At 42.2% G+C, this 13,145-nt stretch overlaps 1 protein-coding gene across 2 annotated transcripts in view; it reads right to left on the bottom strand.

Annotated features, from left to right (window-relative positions):
- Positions 1–12,492, bottom strand: part of VWA3B (von Willebrand factor A domain containing 3B) — a 110,744-nt gene extending 98,252 nt beyond the window's left edge. For both annotated transcript variants that reach the window (XM_072135709.1, XM_072135708.1), the window contains exons 1-5: positions 12,382–12,492; positions 10,220–10,350; positions 9,847–9,935; positions 4,631–4,881; positions 3,043–3,199 (exon numbers count right to left, since the gene is read on the bottom strand). In XM_072135709.1, the coding sequence (XP_071991810.1) occupies positions 3,043–3,199; positions 4,631–4,881; positions 9,847–9,935; positions 10,220–10,343 (621 nt within the window). In that variant the 5' untranslated portion in view covers positions 10,344–10,350; positions 12,382–12,492. The remainder of the gene's footprint in view (positions 1–3,042; positions 3,200–4,630; positions 4,882–9,846; positions 9,936–10,219; positions 10,351–12,381) is intronic.
- Positions 12,493–13,145: the final 653 nt, after the last annotated feature.

Here is a 13,145-nt window from a genome sequence, read left to right as displayed (position 1 = left end):
TGTATATACTGTGTATATGTGCATCTACTGTATATATACTCTGTGTATATGTGCATCTACTGTGTATATACTTTGTATATGTGCATCTACAGTGTATATACTGTGTATATATGCATCTACTGCGTATATACTGTGTATATGTGCATCTACTGTGTATATACTGTGTATATGTGCATCGACTGTGTATATACTGTGTATATGTGCATCTACTGCGTATATACTGTGTATATGTGCATCTACTGTGTATATACTGTGTATATGTGCATCTACTGTGTATATACTCTGTATATGTGCATCTACAGTGTATATACTCTGTATATGTGCATCTACAGTGTATATACTCTGTATATGTGCATCTACTGTGTATATACTGTGTATATGTGCATCTACTGTGTATATACTCTGTATATGTGCATCTACGGCGTATATACTCTGTATATATGCATCTACGGCGTATATACTGTGTATATGTGCATCTACTGCGTATATACTGTGTATATGTGCATCTACTGCGTATATACTGTGTATATGTGCATCTACTGCGTATATACTGTGTATATGTGCATCTACTGTGTATATACTGTGTATATGTGCATATACTGTGTATATACTCTGTATATGTGCATATACTGTGTATATACTGTGTATGGGTACATTCACACGCGGTATGCCTGCCATGCGCTGGATAGGAGGAGGAGGTGATCCCTTCTCCCTCCATAGAAAACAGCGGCGCACGGCTGCACACTCGTAAAAAGATAGAGCATGCTCTATCTTTTTGCGGTGTACAGCGCGGATCAGCACCCTACTGCTGCCGGCCCGCCATTGCCCTCTATGGGGACATATATGCGGCCGCAAATTTGCGACCGTATGTACGTCCCCCCAGACGGTCGTGTAAATGAGCCCTAAATATGTATATACTGTGTATAAATGTATATATGCATCTACTGTGTATATGCTGTGTATAAATGTGTATATATGCATCTGTTGCGTATATATGTATATGCTGTGGATATATGCATAGATGCATATACTGTATTTATACGTGCATAAATTTATATCAGCATATACACCTTAAAATATATGTATATATATGATGTGTGATTTTGTATATGCTGTGTATATGGTATATATGTATATGCTCTATACAGTGAATGTGTGTGTGTGGCTGTGCGGGCTGAGGTGTATGTTACATGGGACTGCATATCTAGTAGGGGTGAAGGTAGATATAAAGATGTGTTACTGGGGCGAGGCGGCTGTATGTAGCTGTGTTACTGGGGCGAGGCGGCTGTATGTAGCTGTGTTACTGGGGGCGAGGCGGCTGTATGTAGCTGTGTTACTGGGGGCGAGGTGGCTGTATGTAGCTGTGTTACTGGGGGCGAGGTGGCTGTATGTAGCTGTGTTACCGGGGACGAGGCGGCTGTATGTAGCTGTGTTAATGGGGCGAGGCGGCTGTATGTAGCTGTGTTACTGGGGGCGAGGCGGCTGTATGTAGCTGTGTTACTGGGGGCGAGGCGGCTGTATGTAGCTGTGTTACTGGGGGCGAGGCGGCTGTATGTAGCTGTGTTACCGGGGGGCGAGGTGGCTGTATGTAGCTGTGTTACCGGGGATGAGGGGGCTGTATGTAGCTGTGTTACTGGGGATGAGGCGGCTGTATGTAGCTGTGTTACTGGGGGCGAGGTGGCTGTATGTAGCTGTGTTACTGGGAATGAAGCGGCTGTATGTAGCTGTGTTACTGGGGGTGAGGCGGCTGTATGTAGCTGTGTTACTGGGGGTGAAGCGGCCGTATGTAGCTGTGTTACTGGGGGCGAGGCGGCTGTATGTAGCTGTGTTACTGGGGATGAGGCGGCTGTATGTAGCTGTGTTACAGCTGGGATAGTGGAAAGTGAGCAGGAGGACATGTATGCATGCTACACTCAATGGGGGCCTCCACCAGACTTTGCGCCCAGGGGCCCCCACCAACCTTAATCCGGCCCTGGTTAAAGGGGCTGTCTGAGACTGTTAAAAAAAAAAACCTTGATGGCTGGGAGGGGGTTGCTTAAAAAAATAAACATTTACTTACCTCCCGGTGTCCCACACTGCCTATGTAAACATACAGTGGCACAGAAGCCGTGCCGCGAACAGCTTCTGGCCGGCCAAGGTGGCAAGCTACACCCATGCGTCCCTATTCCCAGCACTGTATATGCTGGAGGTGTTGGCGTGACCGGCCACCTTGACTGGCCTGAAGCTGAGGCAGCGTGGCTTCCGTGCCCTTGTTTGTTTACATAGGACATGGACTGGAGAGTTGGCACTGCAGGACGCCGGGAAGTAAATAAATGTTTATTTTTTAAGCAGCCCTACCAGCTACCAAAGTGTTTTTTACAGTCTTGGGCAACCCCTTTAAACTGCCCATCATGGAGAGATCTCCTCGTCGCAGCAGGGTCCTGGCTGTATGTAACTGCTGCAGATCGTGATGGTAGACTGACAGTGCCAGCACAATCTGAAGGACGAAATACATTGTCCTAACGTGGCAATGGTCCGCTAATTAGGGTGATCTATCTAAGAAGATAGGTAAATCTGTTCAATAACTGTGATTTAGCTGTTCAGTTCCTGTGAAGAAATTGCACCTAAATCCACCTCAAAAGTGATTCTGATGCACCCTAAAAGATGGTAAACCTGCAGCGCCAGATGTCATACATACTAGAGCTGCACCAAGTTTTTGGATCAGCCAGTACACCACGGACAGAGCTGTCTGCTATCCCTATCAAGACACTTCGACAGGACTTAAAGAGCTCTGCAATACATCCTAATTGGAAATGTTTTCTGGAAGTGACTACTGATGAAGGATCTACTGGGAATTTTATTCAAGGGGTTAGAAGCTTTGAGGATACTGAGGATATTAGTCTATTATTGTGACTTAGATAACAATCAGACTTTATTAATAGATGCAGATATTGAGGGGATTCCAATGGGATCACTTACTTTTTCAGCTGCAGCTGAAAAAGTAAGTGATCCCATTGGAATCTTTTTTTTATTGGAATCTTTGTAACATATGACATATATTACCTGATTATCCAAGGCTTCTGATAAGGTTTCAGCTGCGCTATCCACATTGACAACTGGAAAGTGCTGAAGGTTCCTAATCCATTCCACTGCTTCTTCTATGGAGTGCTGAGTGACATGGATAACCTTCGGATGCCATTTCACTGGCTCTTGTGAAACCCTATACAAAATAAATCATAGCACTTGTCAAGCTGATCCACTGCCGCAAGTTCAGACAAGCATTAATCAAAAGCTTTACAAATTATTACTTCCAATCCACACAATAATGTGTGTTACATTCTGGGGGTTACAGAGTACCTTTCACCACCTACACTAAATCCAAGTTGTTGCTCAATTTAACAGGCACAGCTCCACCGATTCCAGTGCAACATTTTTAATTTAGCCCCCACCATCCCAGTGTTTCTAATCTAAGGCTGGAAATGCACCTGTGAGTGGGCCACGCTCCAAAACGCAATGCAAACTCTCAGTTGAAACACATATACGATCGGAACAAGCCCCTCCCTGTTCCGGTTAATTTACGTTTCTAAATTCTGTTCAAACACAACCTGAGCCTGGCGGTCGAGGATTGCTGAAGCCTGAAGCCACCCACTTGACAGAAGAGAGCTTATTTAGCATAGTGGATACTGCAATAAACAGCACTGATTGCTTGGGAGTAATGGGGGATAGAGAAAAAATTCCACCTGTTCCAGATTCTGTGTAACATACCTAATTAAAAAAATGCAGAGACTGTCCATGTATATTTTGAAATAGCATTAGGAACTGAAAATAACAGCATGCCTCCCGTGGAATATAAGAGAAAAGAAAAGTATGTCTGGTAAGTATAGAACATAGCCCTACACAATGCTGGTTTTACTTGTGGGGGAGTTGGGAGCTGTAAGATTCCCTTTAAGAACTTTTAATAAAATGTGAAAATTTTTAATCATTTTGGAGTGATAATTTTATGACTCCCAGTTTTCTTTTGTTCTATTGGGTTCTATTGCAGTTTTTTCATAATTGATATTGGGGAACAATTGGGGTTGATCCAGACTGAAACATTTTCCTTGAGAATGTATTGTATATGTAAGGGATGCAGAGGGTTGGAGTTGTTGTCACATACTATTATGTGGTATGCTACATTGATTTTTTTCGAAAAAGTCACAAAATGCATAAAAAGTACCAGCATATACGGCAGGGCCTGGAGTGACTATACAGCTATTTATGCAACTTTAAGTTTAAGTCATGAATCCTGATTTGCACTACGTTGCACTAGCAACTAACAATAGTGAAGCGAAATAGTCCACTGCAAATTTTAAGCAATGTAAAAAAAAACTTTTGCAACTTTTTGGAGACTTTTTTACAACAAAAAAGCCCAGCTAAACCACCATTTTTAACCACCCACTCTTTTTAAAGGTCTATACAACTTCCATTATTCCTGATAAGGTTATCTGGAAACACTTCTTATTTTTTTGCAAGCTTCATATAAGTTAATACATTTTTTTTTTTTTTTTTTTAAGAGGTGAGCATTGCCTGCTCCTGGTCTTCATATTAGATGAAAGAGAGCAGTGCAGCGTAAAGAATAAAATGCAGATTATACTGCATTTGGTGTACTTACCAAATAAGATTGAACTTGGATGTGTGTACAATTTGTTCTCTGATGACAAGACATAGGGCATCCTGGCACAGTTTAATTTGTTCTTTGGTAGAGGAGCTAAGGTCAAGAATAATCAGTACACACTGTTCCTGGACCACTCCAAACACTGAGCGACTTGAGCTGGTCAGCCAGGCGAGTCTTCGATGGTAAAGATCAATGATATTTGTAACAGATTCAATCTTCTGGAGAATTTCTTCCTTTTTAGCTGTCAACTGATTGATAAAAATAATTATAGAACTTCTATAAACTTATATATAAGTATATAAAATTGTAAATATTAATACTTGTATGTAGTTATGTATATTCCTTTACCAATTCAGTTTTGGATTTATTAGTGTTTATTAATGTGCATCAACAAGACTTATAGAACACGTGTATCCACTGTATTCAATGGGGCTAAACACACGTCCCTGCAACACGCACCAGAATTTCATTGTACAATTAATTTAGGCACCCATTTATATGGCTTAAAGGCATAGGGGCACATTTACTAAGCAGTGTGTGCCGGAATTCTGGCAAGGACTGCACATAAATACATGTGAAAACGGGTTGCATATGTATTTATGAAGTGTTTCCGCTAATATTTTGTTACGGCTGAACTGTGCTTGCTGGGACACAATACTGTGTACAGAAAGAGCCGTTCACAATAAAAAATTGTGTCCTGAAAGACGCTTTAGAAGCAGCTAAAAGGCGTTCTGGTGTATTTTCACACCAGGCGCCAGATTTATGTCTGCAAGTCAGGCATAATTGTAGCACATGCCTGTTAAACTGCGTACACCAGAAAAACACTGGAGCACTCAGTTTAAGCACTTTTGGCGCTCACCGGGTGCGCAAGATTATTGCAGACTGTGTGGTTTTCATTAATGTGGCGCACTCTGAACATTAGTAAATAGTACTGCCGACAAACAAACTTGCTTGCTAGCTGCCAGCTGGCACTGTTTTACATGGCTGAATACCTCTTAGAAACAAAGTTCTACCATGCCAAAATTGCCAGGTATTACATATTCCTAATAAGAAATGCATCAAGAGTAACATAATGAATAAATAAACATAGTTAAGAAAAGGCCACAGTTCAGAGATTACATATCCATATATGACGTTATAACTAGCATGATAACCACAAATCCTAGTAATAAAGATACACAAATAATCAATGAAGGTCTAAGTGCAAAAAAAGCCTCAAATATAATCATAGCATGAGAGATAATAAACAAAGTTACCAAACCATATTTTTTGGTGCACCTTTAACATAGGGTTTGCAACACATTTCTGTCGGACTTTGCATGAAAATGTGGCGCACGGTACAATTGAGCACAGGAAAGCCCATTTCAATTACGAAATTTGTGTTGCGTGAAGAATAGTGCAGCCACGTTGAATAAACGTTGCGAGCAACACAAATGTGTTCGTATAGAGCCCTATTCACTGACTGCTGCCCTTCTTTTAGCTAAAATTTTTTCCATTACATCCACATAAATCACTTTTTATCTTTTATTACCTGGCATCAGAGAGGGACGTGTCCTTCTCGGCCAGCCCCTCCCATCTAATACTCCCCATGCTTTATGCTTTCTTACTGGTCACAGTTCATGTCATGTGGCCAGAGTGACATCATCTCAGGTACTTTAGCCTATTAATAATAGCAAAATGTACCCCATGCATGTAAATGACCACATGATGTCACAGCAGCCTCCATTGGCTTCTAATCCTCCTCATCCTCCATGGAGGCTGCTTTGATTTCATGTAATCACATACATGGTATACAGTTTGCTATTATTCCAAGGCTAAGGGACCTGCAATGATGTCATTCTGGTCACATGTCATGAATGTAACACAAGGCACCGTGTAAAAAAATTGACAGAATGGGGCTTATTTACTAAGGTTTCCGTGGCTGCATTTTCGACAGATTTCCCGACTTTTTGGGGATCGCGCCGGGGATTGTGTCGCACGCGATCGCATTGTGATGCTATTGCATCGGCTTTCACACAACGCAAATCGGGCGGCGGACCATCAGACGTTCCGACAGATTCCGACTAAGCGTGGGATTTGACATTCAAATTTGTGTCACAAGCCAAGCACTTACATGCATCGGGAAGAAGAAGGTGAACCCCGGCGGACCTCAGCGGGGAGCGACACATGCAGGATATCGAGCGCAGGATATACGTGGATTGCAGCACAGTGCATCGTCGACGGGAAACGCACCTCGGGGGATCGCGACTCAGACAGGTAAGTAAATATGCCCCAATATTTCCCATCTGTACATAGAACTTTATACGTCTGTAGGTGAATATTAGCAAACGGTTCCTAAGTACAAGGAGGCAGAGCAGGGATTTGAAGAGACACAGGGCTGTCAGTCACAATAATGGGTCTTGGTTCTCTGCCAGCCTGAGAGAGAAGAGTCACAGAGACCAGACATGAGTCACAAAAGTTAATTTGCATATCAGAAAACTGTCTGCAATTAAGGTACCATGCCCCACTGGCAGATAATTTTAGGTGATATGGGGAGAACTTGCAACTCTTTATCAGCAGGCATTGTTACTCCTATAAATACATGTGCAAGCAATTTACATCTAAAAGCACAGCGCCAGCCGCATATCTATAACATTTGTCCGGCGCCATCAATAAGCACTGCGTGACTGCAGACCCTGTCAGAGCGGCACGACCACATTGCAGAGAGCCGGCGGCGATTACACAATATATGCGATGCTGCCGGTATCTCTTACAGGTTCCCGCCGACAGGGTGTGGTGCAGGAGTGTCGGCCGGCCCCTTCATGAATAAAGCCGACTTCAAGCGCACAGGATACGAGGATCCAAGCTCTTATTTGGTAAGAGGTCGGATCGGTTAAAACCAACTTTTCCAACATAAATTTAAAAAAATTTGGCAGATATAGAAATGGGGCTGGTGAGAGGATTATAAGTGGCATATTTGGTGTGGGTCTTTTTTGGTGGTGACAGGTCCTCTTTAAGGATCATAGTAGGGATTGTCATTTACTTATCTGTAATCCATCCTCCAGCAAATTGGGCAGTGGGTTACCACAAAGTGTGAAGTAGCTACTCGACACCCGTCCACTAGGATTTTGGATGTAAAAAATTTCTGGATGTTGGAAGATAGGATAAAGTAGCAAATAAATGATACAATATATATGTGCCAATGCTATAATGCTGTCTACCCTTATTGTTATATTAATGTAAAAAAAAATGTTTTTCAAACAAAAAAGTTTAATTGTGGTATAGCGGAGAGAAGCCTCTCACAATCGAAGGTCTGTTTATACACAAATATGTTTGCAATTGGGAACTAGCAACACACCCATACGCGATGCAAAACATGTGTTGCTGGGTCCTGATCACAAGTGTTTAGGTTCAAAACGCATCTGCAATTGTGCGATCCTTTTGCCCTGTAAAAGCCTAATGGCTATATACCACATTGCAAAATCACAAACATCTTTAAACTTGCCCCAACACGAGTGGATGTATTGTACAGCACAGAACAGTGCCTGTGTGTGCTATACTTAAACGGATAGCACCAACTGCTGGCCTTTTTACAGATCATTGCCAACAGATGCTATCTAATGGACCATGAGTCTGTTCCGCAAAAACAGAAAAGCATGTCCTAGCCAGAACCATTTTTCACGGATCACTTACAGTTTATTAGGATACATGTAAAATGGATGCCGAACTTATGCAAATTGGCCATTTGGCCATTGCCCTATAGCCATCTCTTTAAATTATATGGTAAGGATAGCGGCACTACAAGGTGCAGCACTATTCTTTCCATCAAAAGAACACTAGAATGGAACCAACACAGACCTCACAATAAGTTATGGTCTAGTGGTCCTGAATCCCAGGTTCACATTTGCATTGGTGGTTTACGTTACACTTAAAGGGGTATTCCGGGAATATGAACGTCTGACACAAAAACCCATGATGATATAAATAAATGAATATAACAAAACTATATGTCATTTGTCACAAAATGGAGCTTAAATAGTTTGATTTTATGATTTACAAAATTTATGGCCTCTCTAAAGTAGGTGGAGTTATCACCAAGATGGCCGCCACTGAAAAATACAAGTTCCATGATCCTTTAGTTCTCAGTAACTCCTCCTACCTTTTATGCTCTGCTCCCAGTGATGATCTAAAAGGTTTTCTTGCTCAGTCACCATAGTGATGATGTGTAACTGCCATTACCACAGCACTAGTCACACTGGGTGCACTGCAACCAACCGATTACAGCCAAACATAGTGGTGATCACATGACCTGCCCAGGCAGGTGCAGGACATGTGATGTGGACATGTGACCAGCGGCCATCTTCTGTTCTGCGACGGACCGCGCGGAGGAAATTAACGGACTGATTAAAGGGCCAGTAGCATTTTAATTCTTCATTACAGTCTATGTCACCAGCATTTTTCTGCTAAGGGGAGCAAAATTTTAAATAACAACTAATTACACATTAGCTTATATTTTGAGTACCCATTTGCATATGAATTATGCTTATTCCTGGAATACCCCTTTAAGAGCGCGTAATGGAAACTGAAAACTGAAGTAGACAGTAAAGTGTTCTGTTCTCCTTCTGTTCCCCATTACCTTCAATGTATGGATTATTACCTTCCATTACACTTCTGTTATTAATAGCAGAAAATAATATGTGGCTGCTGCGCAATTTTTTCTGCTATTTGATAATAGAATTGAGAACAGAACCTGCCAAATTCAAGTGTGAGCCCAAGGCTGCTTTCACACAGCTGTATGCTCACCAGGCCGTATCCCTGGTGAACATACAGAGCCACGCTAGAGAGGAGGAGGGGTCAGCACAAATTCACACAGGTTACATAGACACAGGTTACACATACATATACAGACAGGTTACCCAGACACAGACTACACATACATAAACACACAGGTTACGCAGACACAGGTTACAGGTTACAAATGATGTATTAAATCATTTTGAGAGGCAATTTATGATCTTATCTGTACAAATATGTAGCCGGTTCTGCTAAGGCAGAAATCCAGGATAAAACAAGCTCTTCTGTACACTCAGACCTAGACAGTAACCTTAGAGTGCAGAATCTGCTTACTGAATGCTGTAGGCCTTGATAAATAAATTATTAAGATGTGACATGTATTATGCATGTCTCCATTCATCGATTATAAGAGAAATGGTGGGAATATCTTACACACTTACATTGTAGATTTTACCATTGTGGGAATACTGCGGGAAAAGGCCATGACAATATCGTGAGGACACCGGGCGCCCTAGTTCGTTTACATAATCTGTGGAAATAAAAGTTGTATGACTCAAACTCATAAAACTTTATTCATGCTTTATAATAAAAATGAATTAAGCTATATAACGGGTTCTTCAAGTATGGCATGAAACAGGAAAACAGCAAGTTTAATTCACACATACTTTATTGTCGGGAGAAATACTGACAATATAGAGACTACATATTAGGAAATTGCTATATAGCGTATAACTCAATATCATCGAAAAAGATGGAACGTAACTATTGACAACATTTCTTTTTCTTTTCCTTGAAATGTATGGTAGGACTAACCTTCTTTCTGGTGAAAACCAAGGCGTGCCAGGATTTTAGGCATTGTAAGTTTCTTCTTTCTGAGACCAAAGGACTGCAGCCATACTGGTGATGAAACTTGTGCGGATTCTTCCATTTCTGACATCAGTCATCTACATATAAGTAAATAATAAGGTTGAGTAAAATTTTTACACATAGGGGCACATGCATAACCGCACAGCTGCACAAGGGACAAGTTTGCGCACCTTTGCAAGAGTTCAAACAAGCCGGATGACGTCAGCGAAGAGAGAAGAATTGCGGTCGACGGGAGAGATATATTAATTAACCGGGGGGGGGGGGGGGGTGCATTACTTACTGAGTGGAGGGGCCATGAGGTCATTAAGTTGCACGAGCCTGAGCTCATTTGTTATAAGGTTGTATTCTCTGCGATTAGGGTGCCCCAGATTTAGCTGGAAGAAGTGGAATCATCCCCTACAGGTAGCAGGCAGTGCTTATAGCATAGTCTAACACCGCTAAAGTGGTTATAGATGTAGATTGTTTTTAAGAACAAAAGGCTTTAAAAATTTAGCAAATGCACCTGAGGGGCTCCATGCTCCATTAACACCTATGGAGCCTCGAGTCCCTCAGGCTCATTTGCATAATTTAAAAAATGCTAACATTTTGCAAATGAGCCTCTGGGGCTCCACGCTCCATTAACACCCATGGAGTCTTGGGCCCTTCAGGCTCATTTGCATAATTTAAAAGCCTTTTTTTTCCCCAAAAACCAGGGCATAAAAAGGTAAAAGAAGATCAGATCCTGTCATAGGGTGCACATAGCAGTATCTCAGTGTGCTTGGTTTACAATGCTTGATCCTGGTGGTAGATGTCCTTTAAGTGATTTTGCGACTTTCTGAACAAAAGTTGCAAAAAAAGTTGCAAAAGGCTCTTTATTCCTTGTTGTACATTCTTCTTTCAAGCATGCGGTTGTTACCCCATTACTAAAGAAACCTTCTCTGGACCAATCCAATGCTGCTAACTACCAACCAGTCTATAATCTTCCTTTCATCTTCAAACTCCTGCAACGCCTGGTCTATTCTCGATTAACCCGTTATCTCTCAGCTAACTCCCTCTTTGATCCCCTGCAATCTGGTTTCGGCTCTATGCACTCTACAGGAAAGTCTACCATGATCTCATCATGTCTTAATCCAAAGGGTACTATTCTTTCTGGGTTCTCCTGGATCACCTGGCAGAATTTGATACTGTGGATCAGCTCCTCCAAAGAAAGCTTCGCTCCATTGGTCTGAAGCTGCACTATTCTGTTTTTCTTCCTATCACTCTGACTGCACTTTCAGCCTCCTTCTCTCACTGGCAAGTTTCCTCAGGGCTCTGTCCTAGGTCCTCTTCTCTTGGATATGTTTATAAGATGGCGGCTGATGACTGTCTCAAGCAGCAGTATTTTTATTTAATAAATTATTTATATGCCATCCCCTTATAAAGAATGTCTGGACCAGTATACAGGCTCTTATACCTCTCGTGTCACCCGCTCATCCTCATAGACTGTAAGCTCTTGCGAGTAGGGCCCTCACTCTTATGACTGTTATTACTCATTTTATTTGTATAAATAATCTCTAACGCTCTATGGAATTTGATGGCACTATATAAATAAAGATTATTATTATTACATGTGAACAATACAAACACCCTCCATGACATAACGGCCATGGAATATTACCCCACCAAGGCCTGACTACAGTGTGGGGGCAAAATCTAACCTTTGTGTTCCAAAGATTGTCATCAGAAACAATAAATGATGCCACTTATCTGCAGTGAAAACGCCTTTGTGCAGCAGGTGTTTGATCTGCAGGACATAAGTGACGCCACTTATTGCTTCTGATCTTTGCGATAAATTTAGGATTTAGTTTTACAAAGTTCCTTTCTATATGCAAGTGTGATAAATCCCATACACTATACCATTAACTAGCTAACGTGCCAATATTTACTCTCTGTAAGAAAGGGATGAGTTAGGAGATATACATATATGCAGATTTCAGCCTATGAGACAGGACACACGTTTTATACTCATTTCTCTGGCAGTCATGCTCTATGTTCTCTGTGATCAGCCATTGCTGGCAGACCCTCCCCCCGATCACTAGCGGTATGTATTACCGGGAGACTGATGATCGCATTATTATTTCAGATCTCACCTGCACCCGCCGTGCCCTCTGACGCCGGCTCGTCCGATTGTTGACCATAGAGACGGGGGTTGCCAAGGTCTGACCAATCAGAGCAGCGTCGGTGTGAGGGGCGGGGAGGTGATCCCGTCCTGACCTGTGCGGGGGCGTCCTCTGTCACTGACATCATTATGAAGTATCGCTGTATCTGCAGTGTGAATGGAGATGAGAGCGGCAGCCTGTGTGTGAGGGGAACAAGCCGTGCCCTCTATAGACAACCAATGTGTCCATTGGTAAACTTCATGTCATCCTTTGAAAACATTGTGTGGTGATAAAGAGTAGCCCCACATCCGCAGTCACCTGCATCCTCCATGTTTCTCTGTGGCATTACATGCTTTCCAGGATCCAGGTACACCTCCAGGATCCAGGGACATTTCCTCATCAATGCTTGTGGCCTCCATCACATAAATTTTATTTTTGGCCGTGTGTTGATATATTTGGGGGAGATTCATTATTCCTTCTGGTAGAGAAAGCACATGAATCTCTCCGCCAGTTTTCTCATTCTCTGAGCCACACGCCAGTTTGGGCATGTCAGAGGGCGGGCATAGGCTCACCAGATTTACTATAGTTTCAGACAGAAAACTATAGCATAGCATAAAACAACGCCAGTTCAGATCTGGTTTACAGGCCCCTGCTGGCGTTAGCCCCTGTATCTCTTTGTAGATATGGGCGCTTTAAGACTAGTGTTCAAAACTCTAGTCTTAATGAATTTCCCCCAATTGATTTTCTATAGGTTC

This window comes from Engystomops pustulosus, chromosome 2, assembly GCF_040894005.1.
Source record: "Engystomops pustulosus chromosome 2, aEngPut4.maternal, whole genome shotgun sequence".
Lineage (NCBI taxonomy): Eukaryota > Metazoa > Chordata > Amphibia > Anura > Leptodactylidae > Engystomops > Engystomops pustulosus.
The sequence above is the reverse complement of the archived record's forward strand: the minus strand, read 5'-3'. Positions and strand labels throughout refer to the sequence as shown.